General features: G+C 35.2%; 2 protein-coding genes across 3 annotated transcripts in view; one reads left to right on the top strand and one right to left on the bottom strand.

Moving 5' to 3' along the window:
* Window positions 1-379: 379 nt before the first annotated feature.
* Window positions 380-6,279, top strand: SERPINA10 (serpin family A member 10). The gene is made up of 4 exons (XM_036383890.1): window positions 380-1,112; window positions 2,136-2,409; window positions 3,101-3,248; window positions 6,088-6,279. Exons 1-4 carry the CDS (start codon window positions 392-394, stop codon window positions 6,277-6,279), a joined length of 1,335 nt encoding a protein of 444 aa, XP_036239783.1. The 5' UTR covers window positions 380-391.
* Window positions 6,280-8,665: 2,386 nt separating this feature from the next.
* Window positions 8,666-22,073, bottom strand: part of PPP4R4 (protein phosphatase 4 regulatory subunit 4) — a 58,316-nt gene continuing 44,908 nt past the window's right edge. For both annotated transcript variants that reach the window (XM_036383887.2, XM_036383888.2), the window contains 10 exons: window positions 21,728-21,833; window positions 20,820-20,967; window positions 20,177-20,321; window positions 19,261-19,302; window positions 17,125-17,200; window positions 16,627-16,707; window positions 16,195-16,288; window positions 15,689-15,759; window positions 14,767-14,905; window positions 8,666-9,853 (listed from right to left, as the gene is read on the bottom strand). In XM_036383887.2, the coding sequence (XP_036239780.1) occupies window positions 9,829-9,853; window positions 14,767-14,905; window positions 15,689-15,759; window positions 16,195-16,288; window positions 16,627-16,707; window positions 17,125-17,200; window positions 19,261-19,302; window positions 20,177-20,321; window positions 20,820-20,967; window positions 21,728-21,833 (927 nt within the window). In that variant the 3' untranslated portion in view covers window positions 8,666-9,828. The remainder of the gene's footprint in view (window positions 9,854-14,766; window positions 14,906-15,688; window positions 15,760-16,194; window positions 16,289-16,626; window positions 16,708-17,124; window positions 17,201-19,260; window positions 19,303-20,176; window positions 20,322-20,819; window positions 20,968-21,727; window positions 21,834-22,073) is intronic.

The following is a 22,073-nucleotide window of genomic DNA, read 5'->3' as shown; positions in this document are numbered from 1 at the left end:
AATTGGAAAATGCATCTCCAAAGATTGTAGCCATTCAAAATTTTTCCATGAAGTGCAATTCAACACTGCTGTATGGGAGAGAATTCATATATTGCTTTATGGAAAGATGGATGATAATCATATTTGCACTATATGCAAAGTGCATTTCATTTGCAAATTTACACAATGTTTGATGCTAAGGTTTGCCTTAGGTGTCCTGTAAGATCTGCCTGGTCTTCTCTGAACATTTTGTTAGACAGGTTTGGAGTATATACCCTGAAGGTGCAGAAAGACCACTACATCTTTAACCTTTTGCATTGTGAATGGAAGAACAAACTAAAAAGTCATTTTGTTGCCTTTCTTTTTTCTAGGAAAAAAACCAACTCTAAATAGTTCATTATTGGATGTCAACATGAAAGCAGGAATCTACATACTTCTCTTAAGTGAAATATGTTTTGAATTCATCCAGGCTGATATCAAACCTAAATTTCCAACGGAGGAAAAAGAGAGTAATTTCTTGGAAAGAAATAACATCAGTATTTCCAAAGAGTGGTATCATCACAAAAATATCTCTAAGTCTTTTGAACACCAAGGTTTTGAAGACCAAGGTCTTGAAGACTTCACTCTTCACAACTTCACTGAAAAGACCACAAATTTTGGATTTAACCTCTACAGAAAAATTGCAATGACACATGATAACAATGTAATTATCTCTCCATTTTCTGTGTCAGCTCTCATGAGTGTCTATATGATGGCAACCAAAGGAGAAACACAGAGACAAATTGTAAAAGGTCTAAACCTCCATGATGTGAAGGACAGAGTGGATCGCCAACATTTACCAGCTTTGTTTAAACAACTGACAGGTAACATCACAATGAATGAAGAATTTCTCCTCATGCAAGGTGTACTTTCTTTTATTCAAAAGGACTTCAAACTCAAGGAGTCTTTCCTGAATTTATCTAAGCAGTACTTTGATATGGAATTTCTGAAAGTAGACTTTGAAAACTTAACACAGGCAAAACTTTTCATCAATCAAAAAATTAACAAAATGACAAAAGGAAAAATCCCAAGACTTTTTGAAGAGCTGGACCGCCATAATAAACTGGTGCTTGTGGACTACATTTTCTTTAAAGGTAATTGCTGGTTTTACTATGCAGAATAATTATTTATTAGGATAATCAAGACTCTAACGTCAGCTACATTAGGAGGAGTTTAAATTAATTTAGATGTCATGTTTTCTCTATGTCTTTATCTAAGATTACTTTTTTCTATTAAGCTCATATAATAGGAAATTATTTTTCATTATAGGAAACCACAATTCTTCTATGCTATCTTCCATAAAATAGAGTCTCAAAGAGAACAAAAAGCCCTGTATCAAACTATCTCAGTCCATCTCCAAATTATCCCTCTTTATGACAGGAAACAATGTTTTATTTTAATTCACCCATTAAAATGAAAAAGTCTTAATCATAATAGTTTTAAATGCTGAATACTGGGCATAAAATCATGCACTGATTTAACATAGTACACAAAATCATTGAAACAAAAATAATTTCTCTATTTCCATCAAGAATCATCTGCCCCAGAGGAACCCAAGAATCCCATTATATCACCTTACAGGGGGAGGGAAAGAAATACCAGGGATGGTCAGAAACCATTCCATGGAGAAGTCAGTGAATCCCCATCCAAAATATTGGATAATTAAATTAAATACAGGATACTGAACAGCTGGTAGACAATTTCAGAGAAGGTTACATGTTACAAAAGGTCAACTGATACTGAACAGCTGGTAGACAATTTCAGAGAAAGTTACATGTTACAAAAGGTCAGATGCTCACCAGGCATTGATAAAATAAAGATAACATAAATTCTGAACTTGAGTGGCAACTAACCAACCTTAGAAAAATATTTCCCTTCTTTCTGCGCAATGAAGCAGTTTATTTTGTGGATTACTCTGGGGTTTTTTCTGTAAAAAAAAATTTATATACAATAAACATAAAATATACTGAAATTGTCATCCACTTATCCCAGACACAACTGACAGCCACTTCAACTAGATGCAAAAAATATCCTATAGGTTTTTTAAGTTTTTAGAACATTTTTCAGAACAAATCTAAACACACATAATGATTTAATTTCTTTCTTTCTTTCCTCAGGCAAGTGGGTCTATCCCTTTAATTCCAAGTTCACAGAAATTGAGACTTTCCACATAAACAAATACAGAAGCGTACAGGTACCCATGATGTTCAAGTCAGATAAAATTAATTCCACTTTTGATGAGAACTTAAGATGCACTGTGATAAAGATACCTTACAAAGGGAATGCCCACATGCTGGTTGTTATCCCAGAAAAAGAGGGTGACTACATTTCAATTGAAGACCATTTGACTGCAGAGCTTGTGGAATCCTGGCTTGGGAACATGAAAACCAGGTATTGCTTTGACACCCATGGGGCCCTAATGTCTTTGATGTCCACTGCAGAAAAGCAACAAAGCCCAGTAAAGATTAGCTGGTCTTCCTAAGCCTTTTCCCATGGTAGCATGGCAAGAGCTATGTACAGAGTAGAGGTCCTTTAATGGCCTTTCCACAGCCCAAGTGGCATGTGAAAGTTGTGACTTAGAGGCAACAAAACTTCAGCTCATCTCAGTTAAAAATGTCTCTCTCTGTGAGAGAAGGCATGAGTCTTTCCATATTCTTCCTTAGGTCTCCTCTCTCCTTAAATTTAGTACTGCCAAGCAAAAACCACTATAAATCTAGACATTTATTAAACATTTCTTACTAGGGGAAACCCAGAGGAATTGATAAATTTGAATATAAAAATGTAAACCCAAATGATTCCTGTGAAACATAGTTCTTGAAGTGAAAATTCTTTTCACCAGTCAATAAATTAGTGTGTTGCCCTGGTATCAGGGCACTGTGACTGCTGGTGGAAGTATTTATACAGAGAAGGAAATGATTTGTAGCATCACTGGCAGCCAACAGGTTAGAAATTATTTTCTGCAACCTAAATGCCAGCAGAGACTGTCCAGTTTTTGTCCCTTCTTTTTCTGTGTAAAGCTTAATTCCTGAGTAGTGTGCATTTCAGCAGTCAAGTGACTGTTTGCGTTATTTTTTTTTAACAGAAAAGTGGATATTTCATTTCCAAAGTTTAAACTAGAGCAAAAATACAAAATTAAGAAACTGCTTCAAAGTCTTGGAATTAAAAAGCTTTTTACACGTTCAGCAGATCTTAGTCATCTGACAGATCATGAATATGTAGCAGTTTCACAGGTAAGCCCACTAAAATTATTTGTTGTTTGGATTATAATAGCATATTATTATTATTATTATTATTATTATTATTATTATTATTATTATTATTATTATTATTAGCCCAGCCAAGATGGTCATATAAATTTATAGGGACACTGATAGCAAAGTACCTCATCAGCCAGGTATGTGCAATCTACACATCTTAATCAGGATGGATCCCACTTCAAATATGAGTTATGTAAGGGAAAGAAGCAGTGACATCTCATAGGTGCTCAACACCTCCCAGAGCTAACCCATCACAGGAGAAAAGCTCTGCCTCAAGAGGAATATGGTTGGCAGAGAATGAGCACAATTTCACAAAAACTGTGAACAAGAAAGACAATGTAAATGAGAATCAAATGGTAAAACCCAGGGCAAGTAAGGAAATTCAAGGAAAGAACTCCTCGTACACATTCCAGAGACAGTTATACGTTATACTTCTCAAAAAATAAAGAACCATAGAAAGATTAAATAATAAAATCTCAAAAAGGTAACAGTGAGAAAGAGAAGTCAAAGCACTCCTGTTTTTCCCTCTATATACCATGGAAGAGAAAAAACACAATCTCACAGGAAAGGATTGGCACGATATAGTTGCACTCCAACCCATATTGATGTTCCACCTTGAATGCTGAAACTTTCAAAGAACCTTTAAACAGGTAAAGGCAAGGGCAGTGAATGGCCAAGAAGGCAGGAGCACAGCCCCATGGAAAAAGAGGAGCAGGAAGAGATACTTTGTACCACTGTTTAAGGGAGAGCACAGATGAAATTCAAAAGACTGATGGAAAACAGAGGCAGAACGAGAAGCAGAAGAGAATGGAAGACAAAGGACTTGTCAATCACGTCAATATCAAGAGGGAACAGGTCTATGTGACCAGAGATATCTTATGAAAAACAAACAGCTAGTCTATAAAAAGGACAATTTGCTGGTAATAGAAAATTAAAATGAATGGTCAAAGAAAGGAGATGAAAGACAAAACACACAGAGATACTTGTGCCCACAAGAATGGAGTGTGTGGAACAAGATGAAAAGCAATGAATTCTAGATACAAATTCATACATTAAAGTTAAAAAAATTTCTGAAACAAGATGAATTTATAAAGAAGATCCAACTAAAATTACTCTGGCACAGGATTTAAAAATGTAGCTTTATAAACTTATGTAAGGAAATTGTAGCATGCAACTGCTTGTGGTTGTGGAGGGTTGTATGGCAGAGACGATCCAGGACCACAACTCCAGGAGAGACTTCCCAGAATCACAGAATGTTTAAGGTTGGAAGGGACCTCTGGAGGTCACCTGGTCCAACTCCTCTGCTCAAGCAAGGTCATCTTGAGCAAGTTGCTGAGGTCCATGTCCAGACAGATTTTGAATATCTCCAAAGAGGAAGAACTCACAGTGTGCCAGTGCTCAGTCAGCCTCGCATGAAAAAGCATTTCCCAGTGTTGAGAGGGAACCTCCTCTGTTCAAACTTCCTGTGTTTCACTTGGTGCCCACTGCCTCTGGTCCTGTCACTGGGCACCACTGATGAGCCTGACTCTACCTTCTTTGCACCCTCCCTTTGGGTATTTGTACTCTATGAGAAAGAATCCTTCAGGTGCTGCTCTTACAAGTCTCCCTACACCATATCCTTATAGAAGCCTTTGTGCTCAGCCAATTAACAGGGTGGGATAATAAACACTTCTATACAAGTTTCAAAAACTCTCATGCTTCATCTAAAGGTTTTCAAAATTGCAGTGGCTTGAAAAAAAAAACCTTCTTGGGAAGATCTAATATCCTAAGAATAAATATTTAATGGATAAAATTGCAGAGATTTTCAGTCTAGTATGAACTATTTCACCATTGGGAAATATAAAGGCAATCTGCAGCACTTTTCTCCCTTCCTCTTGATCATGTAACTTTCATGCTGATTTTCAGCCGTTAACTATTGTGTTATCAAAAAATCACACTTTAACAGGAACTGCTAACTGATATTAGAAGCAATATGTGCATCAGCTACAGAGTGCCAGAGGAGCATCCTGTCCCTGGGAATTGTGACAGACAGAAGTATTATTTAAAAATATGTAGCAGAAACCTCAACACTGGTGAAGTCCTTCAACTGTTTTCACATAAGTAATTCCTAGAATTAGGAGTTTAGGAGCTGTAAATCCACTAAATGACCAGGCAGTTCACCAGTACAGACACTAACATAGCAGAAGCACTCATAGGTATAAGCAGGCTGAAAGAACAAAATGGAAAATATGAAAAAATGAAAAATCAGATTCTGCCAGGCTGCAATTTCAGTGGGAGTGGAAAATATTCAAACCAATCCAGGACTGTACCTCATTGCTCTACATATTTAGTCTGTGCTACCAAATGTACAAATTAGAAATATGCAGGGGAAAAAACAAATATTGGTGCAATTCCCTAAGCTCTCACAAAATGAGCTGTGAATGACATATCCAGCCAGTCAGTGTTTGTGACTGGTGAAAACACATTTCCTACAACTGAGAAACTCCTTTGCACAGTTAGGTGTCAAAGAGGAGCACTCTACACAACAAAAATGCAATGGCTATTTCACGCAAAACCCCCGATTTCTAAGTAAGGTCTGTGCTCAGAAATGTGGAAAAGTGCAATGACTCCTGAACTGGCATCCACACTGTGAGCATTGTGGGCATAGTGGCTGTGCTGACTCCTCTACCAGTCTGACAGAGGTAGATTGCACTGAACTGCTCATTTTAATCCTCAACAGAAGCCTACTTCAACTGAATGCCTGCAGCTGGAAAAATACTCTTCAGGTTAGTATTTACTTCTGTCACATACTTATTTCTGCCTTGCACTTCAGGTTATCCAAAATGCAGTTATTGAAGTGGATGAAGAAGGAACTGAGGCTGCAGCAGCAAGTGGCTCAGAAATAATTGCATTCACATTGCCTCGGGTCATCAAAGTGGACCGGCCATTCCTGTTCATGATTTTTGAAGAAACTTTTAAAACATTACTGTTCATTGGCAGGGTGGTTGATCCAACAGAAATGTGAATAAAGGTAATAGCTACTATTCTTTGGTATGTAAGAGGCTTTATTTTTAATAATTTATTTTATAATAAAAAGACACTAAAATATGATATGTGAAAACCTGTTCTGTCTCTCCTAGCTAGCACTAGGTCATCCTAGCAGTATTTTATTAATGCCACACAACAAGCTAACTTCTTTAAGGCTCAAAGCAATAAAAATGTGACTTGTAAAATCTACCTTTGGTAAAAGAAAACTCAACAACCACAGAAGTGAAATTTTTTAAATCAGTATTTTAGTGATAAATCTGAATAAAAAGCCCCATTCAAATACCAAAATATTCAGGAAGCTCATTCCCAAACACTGCAGATTCCTCAATGTTATCTTCTGTTACAAAGAGACGAAGAGCCCAGTGATGTCAATGTTAGCAGAATTTTGCCAGTTATAAAAACAGAAGCAGTATCAAGTCCTAAAAGAGAATTTACAAACTTTGTCTAGAGATCTTTATTTTATTACTGTAGAAAATAAGTCTATCACGAAGTCTACCTTGTGACCTCTTTCAAAGCATTTATGCAGACTACCAAATCACCTCATTTTCTCAGAGTACATGATGTGCCTTGAAAACATTCTTTGAATTTAAAAAAATTAGTTCTGAAGAATAACTTAGTTATTCTGATTTTGGAAAATCTGGCCTGTACTATTTCATAGCACAAAGCTAGCCCATAGCACAATTCTAGCTAACCCCAGAATTTCTACCTGTAATATCATCTAGACACCAGGGTGAACTTTGTAACAGGACTCTATAACTGAAATAGGCAGACTTTGGTAGGAAAAAACATACCTCCATTAAAGTGTAATAAATCTATTCACAGAGTTGAGCCTAAAAGCCAAAGGTGTTGCCATTATGTTTCAGAAAAATATTTCAGAAATATTTTCAGAAAAATATTTCCATGATCTAACAACAATTTCCTTTATTCAAGTAGAGCAGTGCATCCAACAGAATGACAAGATCTTAACATTTAATAGATTTTAATTAGCTGAGTTCTATCTATAAAGTACAAAACAATGCAAAAAGCCACTTCTAGGTTTACGTAACTTACAGATGTCAGCATTATTCTGCTTGCTCATACAACCTTCACAAAATATCTGCCCAAAAAGGAGCAGAAGACTGTTCAAAATCATTTGGCAAGGAACTTCACAGGTGTCTATCAATTAACACAAGATAACTCTGCTAGAGAAGATACAAAAGATACATTATAGGATAAAGCTGGTAAATCTCAAAAAATCACCCCAGTCACTATTTGGTGTCTGCTCACAAGAGCCCAGACACTGATGTACCCCACTCACCAAAGGACTGAGGAGGCAGGCTCTGCTATCTGACTAGACTATGAAGGTGCATCTAACCTAGCTCCAGACTGCATTACAAACATATCCAGAAAGAGAATCACTCCTTCCTGCCACTGGTCTATACGAAAACCAACAAATGGCACTGCACAGTTGACCTTCAGCTCTTGTTCCAGAGCTACAGCTGACCAGCAGGTATAAACAGAGCTTTGAAGGGTTCAAATGCAGTGGTGCTGTTTAACGGAACGAACCCAGAAGTAAGTGACCCCTAAAAAGACTGCTTGGATGGAGGCCTGTAGTGCAAAGGAGTGATGAAAGTATGCACAAGACACCAGAGGTACTGCACAAGGAAAATGACCAGTCCAAAAATGTCTAAACACAGCATTTCAAGATTACATTGAAGGAATTTTAGGTAATTGAGTAGAGCACGTTATCAGCATTAAATAAATTAATCAGTTTAAAATGACAGACAGTGACAGCCAAGAAGGAACAAAAGACACACTGTTTACAGAAGTCATTACCTGCTTATTAAGGGGAGAAAGAATTTCAATTTTCTGAACTTACTGGTTGTTCTGCATTGCTCTGCAAGGCGTCAAAAGAGCAAACACAGTTTTGAGTCCTGTTCTACAGCTGGCTACTGATGATCTGAGTTTGGTCCTGCCAAAGGTCAGACTGAGAACAGCCTGGGCAGTCTCCTGTGGCCCACGGGGGAGCAGCTGTAGCTGGCACCTGAGTCAGCTGTGCCTGGGGAACTGGAGGTATCTGCTCGCATCAATGCAGAACCCAGGAGGAGCCAGCCCAGGTCATCGGTACACCTCTATCAATACTGAATGTTAAACATCATAAAACTCAAAGAAGCTTTTAAAGAAATCCATGATGTACAAGATCCTATGCCAGGCTGCAGAGCAAACTGAAAAATTAAGTATTTCCAGAGAACCCAAATAATGCCTGTGACTTAAGACAGAGAATACTGCTAAATCTAACTGAGGTGTAGGAAGCTTTAGCATTTAGACAGTGCTTAATCCAAAGAAACATTTTGTACTTCACACAAGACAGCACACACCCAGCATTATTAGTATTTTAAATAAATACCCTCCATGGGTAAGTGCTTTTATTCATTTTAATTATAAAAGATGCCCTGAGATTTTTCTTTCAAGAACATGCATGTACAGCATTGTCCTAGATTTTATTTTGAGTAAATCACCATTCATGTTTTTACATTATAAAAAGTAACCACACTCACATTTGCATACACAGACCAGATCATCTTTATCATACACCAATAAATTTTAAAAACCATATATTTCTGATATCAATATATTTATGCTGCCTCCATTTTGAAAGAGAAGCTGACAATAGCTTCATAATCTCTCTCAAGTATTGGCATAAATAGAACTTTTCAAAATATGATTGCATGTTTTTCCACATTAATTTTGATAGAAACATTAGCATTAATACAAACAAATGCAGATGACATCACTGAACCATGACAGCTTGCAACAGCAGCTGATTAAAAACTAGATTCATTATTATAAATTATTAAATTGAAAATACAATTTGAAATACTAAAATTAAAACAAGTATTTATACAACAAAACTTATGAAATACAACTTTTTTTTACATCATCTGGAGACATTTGCTTTTAGATTGCTTTGAAACTTACACAGGATTTTTATGAACTTAGTACTTGTAAAAACATTAATTCCAAATTCACAGCACAATGCTTCAAAAGTCTAGGTTTTTTTAATAATGGTTCTGGACTTTGGTCTTAAATTAGGTTTGCAGATTCTTGAAAATGTGGGATTCCTTTTTCATATTCATAACAATTCCTTCTATTTCTTCCTTAAAATATGGGAGCTTAGGGTTGCTAAGATTGTAAAGAAGCCAATTAAATAATGGGTATGTGCATTCTAAATCCAAGACTTCAAACTATAAAGGCCTAACTGAAGAAAACAAAATCTCCTTAGCTGCAGCAGTTAAGAGCACATAGCTGAAGTTATAGTTCAAATCATTTCACTATGATGTTAAAATTCTGCAACCATTACATTGTTTATCAGAACATATTTTACAGCTTGGAATTGTATGTAAAAGATTTATTTTAAATTTTTAACATTGCAGGATGCGTTTTATTCAGTTCGGGCATCAGAGAGTCCCATCTGCTGCTCCCACCTTATCCCACCAGAACGTTGCTTCCTCCAGTCCCTGGTTCCCTCATTTTTCTTTCAGGTGATTTAGGAGTTTGATTTTCTGTTTTTTCTTCATACAAAAGAAGAAACACACATAATATGTTGTTACTATATCATTAAATTGCATAACATATTAAACTGTTATTGTGTAGAACATTTTAATATAGCTCTTAGCTGCTGTACTTTAAAAGTTATGAGCTGTTCTATTGCACCCAGTGAAAAAGCCAAATGGATATATTCTGAGGGCATTCTTCTCAAGAAGGGTGAAGTTCTCCATTCAGGTGTCTACAGAAGTTCTTGTAGAGATCCATCTGAGTGAGATGATTAAGGTGGCACAAACAGTCTCTTCATGGCTCCAAAAAGTGCCAAAAGTCTGGCACATTGCACTGTGATTTCTAGCTGTTCTGTTGACCACAAGGTCATTTAGGTAATTTCTGGACTTTTCATGGCTTAATTTTTTTAATCTTTAGATATACTGGTTTTCAGTTTCAAAGAGTAGTAGATGTCAATTAAAAACAATTTGTATCAGACAGAAATATTTCCAAGATGGGTGTAACTTTTAGAACTCTTGGAAAAACTAATTTTCATCAATATTTTACACTATCATTTACAAATAGCACAATATATTGTTCTGTTTCACTGCTTTAAAACTGCTGAATATTTAAAAATGGAATATATTATATGATAATATATCAGTGTCAGGATACCTACTAGTTTCATCATAGAAATGGGACACAAAACACATGCCAGTCCCACTGGAACTTGGAACTTCCAGCATCTTAAATGTGATGATCAAAACATGAATAACATCCGTAAGCAACCACCTCCAAATGTAGTAGATCAGTGGCAAAACTATTTCATCTTGTGCTTCACTTTCTAAGCAATTATAGCACTGGATGAAAGACATTACTTTAAAATACTTATCTTAAACATTTAACTGGTACATGCACCAAACTAGATGTCTTATAGGTCAGTTGTGGAATCTTATAAAATACTGATATTTATTTAGATTTATTGTTGCATAAAAATTAATTTACTAATAATAAATTGGAAAATTAATTTTTACACAACAATAAATCTACTCCCTCTTTTTACAAGATGGAAAACCTGTACCACACATCCTTGAAGAAAGTTTTGATTAAAAGTGAAATAAAATCAACCAATATTTGTATGTCTCTAGGCAAGATGCAAAATACTTAAATGCTATCTATGAAGTGGATGTATTCATTGACAAATCTATAAAGTTTCTAAATAGTTTTAAACAATTGCATGTTGAACATTTGCAGTCATATTACAGCAATATAAACTCAAGCAAAATATCTTATATCTAACAATCTCATAAAGCTGAAAACATTCAAAAGAACATAATAAAGCTACATGGCCTAATGATAGAAGATCAGACTGCTTGATAGAACACAGTGTTCATGATTTATATCAATGTCTGCGCTAGGATGATTCATGATCTAACTGGCAACTCTTCAACAGGAAGTCAGAAAAACTTTTCTGCTCTGCATACTAAGCAAGATTTCTTGTGGGACAAAGTACTCAACCAGTGCTTTTTCTGATTCTTTCCTATCCATCAGGTACTCAAAGCAGGTAGCCTTCTCTTTTGTGAGTCCCTCATTAAGTTATATGGGTGCTGCTTTAGCATAATTCTGGCATTTTCTATGGCCTAAGTATCACCTAAGACCTAGCAACTGACACCTACACTTAAACAATACTTCCTTGTCACCTGCTTGTGAGTACTGGATCATTATTTACTATTTTTTTTGCAGCTGTGTTATTTTCAAAAAGAGATAAAACTTTAATTGGCACATACTTATGAATAAGTTCAGACTGAATGTTTGAATGCATGAGTGTGATAAGAAAATACTGCAGGTCTCCACCAAAGTAACTCTGAGTTTTGAAAGATTCCTGGAGCACTCTCATATATGAAATCAGAAATTCTTCATCCCTGCAAACTGCACTATATTGTCAAAAGCGAACACTTACCAATAATCTGCAGAGCAATTTTATGGGAAATATTAGGCTTAAGCAATTAAACAATATTTTATCCAAACATATACCACTTCAAACTAAGAATCAATAATTTTATCTGCTTATAATTTAATTATTGTGTTACTACCCATATATTTACTTAGAAACAGAAACATATTAGAAGTTACTCTACTCAAGTTGCAGAGCCAGGAAACTAAAAGTTAGGTCTTGCCAGAATTAAGATGGTCAGTGCAAATTTTAACCAGCACATACATGAATCTGCACAATGATACAGTCTAAAAAAACACCCAAATATTATTTTCTCACCTTAGTGAGTTTTCTGCCTTATTCAGTCCACCAAAGGTGGTGCTCATTGTTGAGCATCAATTCAATTGTACTTCTCACTGTACAATTGTCAAATTCTTCTCACAGAGTGATTTCTGTCAGCTGCTTATATATTTGGATATCAATTTTTTCCATCATTAAACTTAGAAAATAATGCTTCCTTGAAACTGACTTTTTTCTGGTTTGTTGTTGTTTATTTTTAATTTAAGTGTGCAAATATTTAGCACCAGGCCTGATTTCCTGAGTAAAAGATAAAAAAGTATAGCTAAACATGTCTGTGATTGAATGCATTTACCACCAGACATTCCTGTATCTGTATCTCTTAATATCTCCTCATAGAGCTGCTTCATTTTCTTATGAAAACAGTTAAGTATTGGGTCAGTTTACAAACAAGAAGTTGAATCTACAGCACGGCAGACATCAGACCAAATTGAGAGATGTCTTTTCCTAAAAGAACACAGAATACTAAAACTCTTATTCAGAACTAAATGTAGAACATCCTAAGCTTCCTCTTCTTTTCCCAAAAATGTTTTTCTTCCCCTGATACATCCTCTTAGCTTCTGACCCTATGCAGTTCAGGGACTTTCTGAACCTGACAAAGCACCCAGATCGCTGTGTTTGATCAGATACCTACTTTCAAATACTCTGCTCTTAGGGTATTTGTTTGGGAATGGTACACAGAGACTTGAAGCTGTGTTTCTTACATTCCACTGTCCTGCCTGAAGACAAAAGTGCAAACTGCTCTGTGTGAGCCTTTTCCTATCCCTCTGTATTTAAACAAAAGATATCAGTTTTATTTTAAATGAAAGATGGAAAACCTTTGAAATTTGGGAATGTTTTATGTGATAAAAAATATGTCTAACTAATCTTTGCACCTCATTGCTTCATGAATATTAATTAATTCATTTTTCCCCAAATCCTTGTGGGACAGCAAGTAATTGGAATTTCAACAGATTGCTAAAAATATTTACAACATTTGAACTAATTTGAACTAATAGTTTTAAAGCAAGGAAAAGAGGCATACAGTGATTAGGGTGAAAGAAAATGAGGTTTTGAGCACACCTGATTTTTTAAACTATGTAGCACTCCACTACATTTTATTCTCAAGATAAATGCCCCATTTACTTTAGAGATAGCTGAAAATGTCAGCATGTCTACTAATCTAACTGCTGACTTAGAAATGGTGCACTTTGAAATAAGTGACCCCCTAATGATCACCTATAAAAAGCCTGAAGTGCTGTGGGTAGTATTAAGAGAAGCCATTAGACACTGGCAAAGACAAGGACAGAGGGCAAAGTGATTTGGCACCTTTAAGTACTACTCCTGTGAAGCCACTTACTCAACAGAGGCCATCTGCATTCACAACTTAGCTTCCAACCTTCTCTACAAAATAAAAGCAGTTTTAAAAACTACAGGTCACTATGCAAGCTTGAGTTCATTCCAGAAAACAATTTATCTTGTACAGTGAAGATGGTAGAATTCCAGCAGAAAAAAAATCAAGTACACAAGGAGCTAAACGAATATTGTCCTGAGAATTTCTCTTTTTGTTTGTTAAAGTTTTTAGTGCTTTATTTTGCAATTTAGTAATTTTATTAACTTAAAATCCTGACTAAGGTGGGAAGATATTTTGGTTTTTTTTTAAGGGAACTGAAAATACAGAAGTGGAAAAATATATTCATCCAGATATTTAATTCACCAAAACAGACCATCACTATTGTTTCCTCTCTCTACCTAGCAAACCAGTATGTTTTCTCTTTCCTATCTTAGCTTCCAGTTGTAATTTCATTGTACATTGTACATTGAAGTCTGCTTTCCCAGACTCCCTTTCTTGCTGTAGCAGGCTCCTTCCCGTTCTCCATTCTGCCTTGACTAAGAATGCAAATCTCTGCTAGCAAAGAAAAGTCTCAGTTTGAGCCCACAAAATTACAGCTAGTCCAATGACAGTAATTTAGTTATAGTGTAAAAGGAATCTGCAGGGAATTTGCTGCTAGAGTCTACAGGGATCTGGGTGAGTGTGTGTCACAGTGATTTTCTATGATTTACAGTTTTAGCACAGGAGAATAAAATACATCTTTGATTTTGTTCTTGCAAAATGCTGAACAGCACTGGCTGATGTTTAAAGGAAAGCAGCCTGAGGGAGATGCCTAGCATTGATTTTTTGGTTTTTTGTAAATGGTAAGGCAAAGAAGTCAGCATTAATAACAAATACCAGTACCAGTTCATTGTAAGGCTCAAGATTCATGATGGAATTGTTACATAACGATAAAACATATATAAGTCCACAAAAAGAAGGAAAATTAGAAATGAAGTAGTCTAAAAATACTTCAATTTCTCCAACTACAGGCAGCTAAATCACTGTGACTGTAGTTATTACATATCAAAGGCACTAACCTTCACTTTTTCCCATTCCACCCTCTCAATTATATACCAGCTGAATGCAAATATGTGCAGGAGAAACAATGTGAAAGACTAATTAGAAGGTAATGCCATCTTAGAAACAGTTACAATTGCATACACCACATTTCTACCCTGCTATTTTAGTATCTCAAAATCTGTGTGAAGTATAATAAATACAGGTCTAATTTTTTTTACATGGCTCTTTTGAGTTCCCTTTGAAAGCATTACCCCTAGGCTCAGATTAACATCTTCTCAACAACTTACATGCTCATCTTTCTGAGGGTCTGACTCTCCTTATTCCCATTGCTCTTGTGGTCAGCTGAGTTGAATAAGTTGCGAGAAGAGCTGGAATGGAAGGCAGCATTCCCACTATTGCCAGCAGCATGAGTCCTGAAGGAGTCATCTGAAACACAGAGGGGCAGCTTAGACAAAGAACTTTGGTTGAAAACACTGCACAGAAAGTAAACAGAATGAGCTGTTTTTCCTGTGACAATAGTGGCTTATTTCCTATGGCACTAATCCGAAATTTTAATGGAATGGTTTCTACTTAATATTTCTTCAAGTATTTTTATTAAACAGCCCCACTAAATAACTGGAATACACATTTTCAAAGAAAATATTAATATATTTAATGTATGTAAAGAGTGTGATTTCTTAGGCCAAACTTTAGCTGCTTAAAATTTAGCTCTTTAATGTAATTTAACTGCCTAGTGGCTAATGGTAGTGAATTGAAAGAAAGGTTTCTCTAGGAAGCCATTCATCTCAATCTTATCTTTAAGCATCCAAACTCTTTAAAATTTAGTGGACAGAACCTGCAAACAGTAGTTTCTCTCTCTTAATTCAGTAGAATTTTTACATAATATGCATTCTCCTCATGTAAAATAGGTGGAGAAAAACTCCAGACTCAACCTTTTTATGATACCTGAAATTCCAACCAGGACATGACAAACTCAGTTTACTTCTACTGTTTTTAAATGTCAATTAAAACAAATGTGTAGGAAAAAAAAAAAAAGAATCTGAAAAATACTTACTAGACTAGCACTTAAATGCCCAAATCTATTGGATTTCTATTATTCTGTTTTCTTTAGGAGAATGACACCTTAGAGTATGCCTGCCTAATTGGGCCCATATGTTCAATAACCAAGCAAAAAAACTGAAGTAAAACACATTATAGTGACCTACTTACCACTAAAGGATAACATACAACTCTTTCCCATCCCTGGTACTGAAGATGTATATCCTGTAGCAGAACTTTTACTTTAAAAAACCAAACAAAACAAAACCAAATTGGTTATTTCCAAAAGTGTTCCTCTCAATTACATCATCCTGCAGTTTAATAGTATTGGAGGTTATTTCTGAGTTTATATGAAGAAATTAAATGAGAAAGTTGTGCTGAAATGTATTTAAGAAATGTATAAAATTAGATTTAGCAATTCATATTGAAAATTACTTTTAATATATGATAAAAGGTGACATTTATTAACTTAAAAGGAATTCATAACCATTTCTAGGCTTCAGCATGCCTTAGATGTTTCTTCCTTCAGTTAATCAATTAAACAGAAAGCTGAAAATATAAGTCACAATTCAATGAGCACATCACTGCTTTCAGAGATCATGAGCACTAATTTCATAAGAGCTGTCCATTAGCAAACATTTGCCTATGAGGTAAGGCAATGAAGATTATAAAGATACTTAGGGCACTTGTCTATGTTGCTGTATTTTGGATGCAGTACTTGAGTACTGAAAGATTGGCTTCGAACCAGCTTGGATTTTTTTTCTTCTTTGCCTAAAATTATAAAGAACATTTTTTAATATGAATATTGCATTTCCTCAATAATTAAGAACACTTTTAAATATATTTTTCTGTCAATCTATGATAAATGAAGGAACGAGATGATTTAAATACTTTAATTTAAAAAATAATCCTTAAGTCACTATTTATATATTACAGAATGAAACAAAACTAAAAACCAGAGAAATACATTCAGTTCTAGGAGAAGTATCTTTTCCTCTGTGCAGTAGGTATAACTACTTGGGTCCACAGATGTCAGCAGCAGCTTTGCTGGGGTTTAATCTGATGATGTGAAATCAAAGTGTTTCAGTGAGTCTTTGAACTCTTCTTACCTGCTGATGTACCAGAAGAGCTTCCAGAAATAGAGAGATTGATACTTTTTGCCAACACTGATGATGTTTTACTGTCTCTACCTACAAAAAAAAAAGTCTGGTAAAATCCCTTCCCTCTTAAAACTTAAATTTTTATATGAGAGAGGACATAACATATCAGTCCTGGAGCAAAGAGTAATACTATCTAATCCAGTGCTACTAGCACTTCAGAAATACCACAGACAAGTACTTACACTATAACCCAAAATGAAAAATAACAGAGAACTAAAACTGTAATGTATTTTATTAATAAAGCCAAAATAAAATACATGGGTTATTATATATTATACATAATATGAGGCCATTTTTCGTAAACAACTTCATTAATACATAGAAACAATTTTTATATCCAATTTCTAAATCTCTGTTTATTGTATAAAGTGTCTCTTTCCTGCTCCTTTCTCTACTACCTTTGTAGAAGACTAAAGCATGCATAAACATGTACATAAACAAACTTACGTTTCTTTTCAAACATTTTATCATTAATATTTGTAGATCTTCCTTCATTTTTCTGCTTCTCTTTTTCTAATTGTTCCTACAAGAATGAATAATTTTCTTAGATATTACTCAGGTAAAAGTAAATAAACGTGTTTCCAAGTAACAGTTCATTTCTACTCTCCTGCTCTACAATCCCTGATGAATATCCAGAGAACCAATTAAGTAATACAGAAAGAAATCAGGGTACATATCTCATTTTAAAACCACAATCTGAAGAAAGCTCAGAGTTGAAGTTCACATCTAGAACTTATAATTAAAATTATGCCCAGCTTTTGGCATTTTTTATATTCAAAAAGATACAGACATTGGCAGCTGGCAATGTAAAAATGTTCTGTAACACAGACACCCTGAAAACAGAACAGGCAACACTTTTATTTCATACAATTCAATGAAAATGTTTTTCTTAAATTTTAAGCTGTGTCACATATATTCAAACTTTATAAAGAACTAAAATCTACAGTTGATAAATCTTTATGACAAAATCGACTATGTAAAATTGTTCAGGTTCATGGAATTTATTTGCCCTTCTGTAATACTACCCAGCCTAAAAATATATTCCATTTGATGAGTAGAAATCACACCAGCTTCAAAAAATTACACAATATTATCTAATTTTCTATACCATTTTCACAATGAAAGTTAAGTGAACCATAATTGCTCTAATCTATATTTTTCATGCCATTCTAATTACTACCCAGTCAAGAAAAGAAAGAGGTAATTAATTCAGGGTCAGGGTTGCTGGAAAATAGTTCCTACAAAATCAGCTACTAAAATGAAGGAAACTTATTAACATATTCAGTACTAAAATCTTTGGCAGTCAGATACATTTAAGTGGGTTGAATGGCTCTGCATCTGTTTGGGACTGCAACATGTCCCAATTCACTGTGTGCCTCTCAGGTTCCCCAAAAGCATGGCTCTCACAGACAGTGCCAATGAGGCCTTTGTGATACAAAAGGGTGGCACAGATCGGTGGCCTAAACCATAAAAATTCAGGTGCTTTTCTAAACTGCAGCTGTAGAAACAGGGTAAAAATTGATGTCATCATACAACACACAGTAGCACTGGAGGCTCTTTTGCACCAGGCAAACCCTTTCAGTATAAAAGCATTAACTGTATCTACCTGCAGACTGCCTGAGCCAAGTTCAAGACTTTGAGTTGAGTGTGTGTGCAGGTCTGAGAATCCAGCTGGCCCAGGACACTGGAAGTGGCAGGAAATCTGTGGCTCAGGTATATTTGCTCATGCTGACCTGCAATACCCACTGACAGCAAATTGGACCACAAAGGAGGAAACAAGGACATTTTTGGGACCCTCCTAAATCTCTTCTGGTTCACTACAAAGAAGTTCATTTACTACAAGTCAGATGAACCATGCTAACAATTTTAGGATCTTCTGAATCGTGTCAGCTGCTCAGCTTCTCCCACCTCAGGCTGGAGGTGGAGGGGAGGCAGCAGACAGGAGGACTGCTGTGGTCTAATTTAGGCTTTGTGGAGATGTGGTGAAGATACAAGCTGTGTGCTGAAGTGCCTACTGCACCTTCTGCTTTTCTCTCTTTCCTGGCTAGTTGGAAAGCCTGTAACACAGAGCATTCTTTGGCTTCCTTGGGACAAAAGAAGTTATGAGAATAATTTCCTTGCCTAGGGAAGCTGTATGTGAATTCCAATTCCATTGGTCAGTTTATCATGTTATACATGGTATTTCTCAAAAAACTCAAGTTTGCCTTTCTAATTGACACAGCACGATTTAGGTAGTAAAGAAAAATGTTACATGTTACTTTGAAGGACTTAACCCTATTACAAAGTGAAACCACACACAGATAATGAACCGATCAGGTCTCTCCAAAATATGCATTTCCCCTACCTTAAATTACTGCCTCATTAATATAGAGCTAGAAACTATTTTAAAATAATGACAGTGTACTGATAAAATATACCATTTCCAAAAGTAGATGTTCTTGTCTCTCTTTTTCTTGATCCAATAAATCATTTTCGTAAAATCTTTTCTGAAACTTCAAAGTAAAATCAATAAAAATAAAAAATCACTACATGAAACTGGAAACTAAGAGGAGTTTATAAGTATTAAAGTTAGTAAGTACTTACAGCATCCACAGAGATCTCCATTCTGTCCAATTCTAACACCGTCTACAAAGAAAATTAAACCATTATTTATTATTACTCTACAGCATGCCACACTATGAAGTAAAGAATTGCCTTTTCTTCCTACATATTTGAAGCCTATGCTTTTATTTTTGTGGCACAAATGCAGTTTAAAAGCTGCATAAAAGTTTATCAGAGAGTATTCTCAGAGCCCTGCTGAGACTCACAATGAATAGATTCACAGAATATCTGTATGGAAATCAAAACACACTCAAGGAAGCACCACAGCAAGAATAGCTATAGCACAGGCATAGGAACCAGGACTGAAAAAAGCAACTCAGGAACCTGTGTCTAACTCAGAAGGTTCCACACAGGTTTTCACCCAGCCTCTCTCCTGCAGACTGGCCCTGTAAGGAAGCCATCTACTTGAGCTATTTCACTTCATGGTTTCTAAATTTGAGTCTAAGCATGGACATTCCTTAAAGATGTACTTTTTTGAATATTCACATTAAAAAGACATTTGTAACATTTTAAAATCCTGCAAATGCTTTGTCTGTATATTGAAAAATATCTAGTCTAACAAGATATCTCTGTCTCACAAACCTGATGAGTTTTACTAGAATCAATATTCAATCTTTCTCTAGTCTTTTTTTTTTCATAAATGGTCATTGAGTCAAAATCCTGAATTTGAATCACTACAAAATAACTGCAATATAAGTAACCAAGGAAAAAATTAACACTTCTAAATTTCACAGAACATACTATCATCTTTTAATTGTTCAAAATTACATAATAGAGAATGGAATTTTTTAATCTCCTGTTCTTACATTGAGAAAATCCACAGAAAGCATAACTTTAGTCATCTTAACTTTCAGTGATAACCCAAGATTAAACACTGCTTAAAAAGAAAAATGCTTACTCTTTTCACAATAGTCAAGACATCTTTGTCTTTCTCTTGACACAGAAGTTTCCTTATACATAATTCCAACTGCTGAAGTAAATGTTTATCAGTGGGAATCTTCAGAGTAGATTTGACTTTTGGCAACAAGCAGCATAGCTTCATTCTACAAAAAAAAACCCAAACAAACAACCCAAATATTCACCTTTTGATGCAGACGCTTAACATAAATCATTAATTCTCAATGCATTGCATGCTAGCATTTGACACAAAATAATTAAGTGGTCTTATTTTTCAGAAGTGATTGTTGCTTATGTGTTGATTCCAGACATACTGTTTTCAAAAAGTCTCTATAGATCATGAATACAGTCCATAACCATATTTGGTTTGTCTGGGTTTCTTTTTAAAATCTAGAGAAATAAGGAGACCTCTGGATTTTCCAAGCGATATGCACACCTAACTTTATCAGTTACCTACTGACCTGCTTCTGGGATTTTCTAGCACCATTCCCACACTCCCCTGCATCTTTAGTACTGGTCATTCTGAAAGCTCTTTATGTTTTCATTCAATTCCATTATTTAAGCAAAACATAAAACTATTAACAGTATTTCTAATATATTATTTATAGCTCTTTTTCCTGTACACTGCTACATAGTCTACATACCTGACATTTGCCACTGGGTCATGGGTAAGTTCAAGCACAGGTAAAAAGAAGTATTTACAGAAGAATGATTTTGAAAACAGTTCCATAATGAATTCACAAGTATCTAAAAAACGAAGTCTGTTCCAGTAACTTTTTCCTTGGCCCAGTTCTGGAAAATAAAAATTTGCAGATATTATCTGTCAAGTTTTCAATGTCAGATAGAAAACATTTCACAGGCTGACCTTTGACTTAAAAGATGATAATCACAGGCATCAAAAGACATATTCTCAGCCTATCTCAATTCTTTCTTTTAGTAAAAAACTAACATTCTGAATTCAATTAATTCTGTCAGTGAGCACTCAAAAAAGCAACAGAGTGAGTGAACTACCTACAGAGTTAAAATAATTCCTGTAGGCCTTTCAAACCATGTTACATAACTATCAATATTACTGTGTTAACATCAAGGAATGTTAATGAGAACTGTTAAAACTTCTAAGCTATCTTTAAAACACATAGCATACACCAAAACATCAAATTTAGATGACTGATTAATAAATTAATTTCTGAGATTTATTATGCTGAAGTCTCTAGAGAATTTTACTTCTACAGCGGAACTCTGTTTTTTATATTGCTGCACCCACAACTTAGTAATTTTGGCTAAAAGAAGTAGGGTTGAGGGGTCTTGGCATATTATCAGTTTCTGCATTGCCTCTTCCCCAAGCCCTTTATATAAATCTATATAGCTCCAGCTCTATTCCTCACATATGCACAGTACATTTTACTGGTGATAATATGAGCAACTGAATGTCTTCGAAGCGTAGTCCTTCCGATGATGGAAAGAAATTACACTGAATAAATGTAACTGTAAATAGATCTTCAGCCAAAACTAACTTTCATTTCTCAGTAATGGAGGAAAGATCATCTCTTACGTTCGATCAGTTTCTGAATAACCTCGTGTCTCTGTTCCTGTTTGCGATTGTAGCGCAAATAAACGCACAGAGTCCGAGCAGCTGCTTTCTGCACTGGCAGGACATTCTTGAAAGAAATAAAAGGAACACAGTTAAATGTATCTGCAGGAGTATGACTAAAAACATTTATAGAATTAGAAGAAAAATAGCTAAAAAGTTACGCAACTTTATGAATTTTTAAATAAATGCCATAACGTAAGGGAGAATTAGGAAGTTTGGCCAATTCATGAGACACCTGCTTCTTTATTCCTTCTGCCCAACTTATAGATTTAACTATTCCATAAGCACCTTAAAATATTCCATGTTT

This window comes from Molothrus ater, chromosome 6 (genome assembly GCF_012460135.2).
Source record: "Molothrus ater isolate BHLD 08-10-18 breed brown headed cowbird chromosome 6, BPBGC_Mater_1.1, whole genome shotgun sequence".
Lineage (NCBI taxonomy): Eukaryota > Metazoa > Chordata > Aves > Passeriformes > Icteridae > Molothrus > Molothrus ater.
The sequence above is the reverse complement of the archived record's forward strand: the minus strand, read 5'-3'. Positions and strand labels throughout refer to the sequence as shown.

Excerpts from the sequence above, each read along its gene's own strand:
- SERPINA10 (XM_036383890.1), top strand. The coding sequence starts at position 392 with ATGAAAGCAGGAATCTACATACTTCTCTTAAGTGAAATATGTTTTGAA. Across the intron at positions 1,113-2,135 it reads GGACTACATTTTCTTTAAAG|GCAAGTGGGTCTATCCCTTT; the intron begins GTAATTGCTGGT and ends TTCTTTCCTCAG. Across the intron at positions 3,249-6,087 it reads AATATGTAGCAGTTTCACAG|GTTATCCAAAATGCAGTTAT; the intron begins GTAAGCCCACTA and ends CTTGCACTTCAG.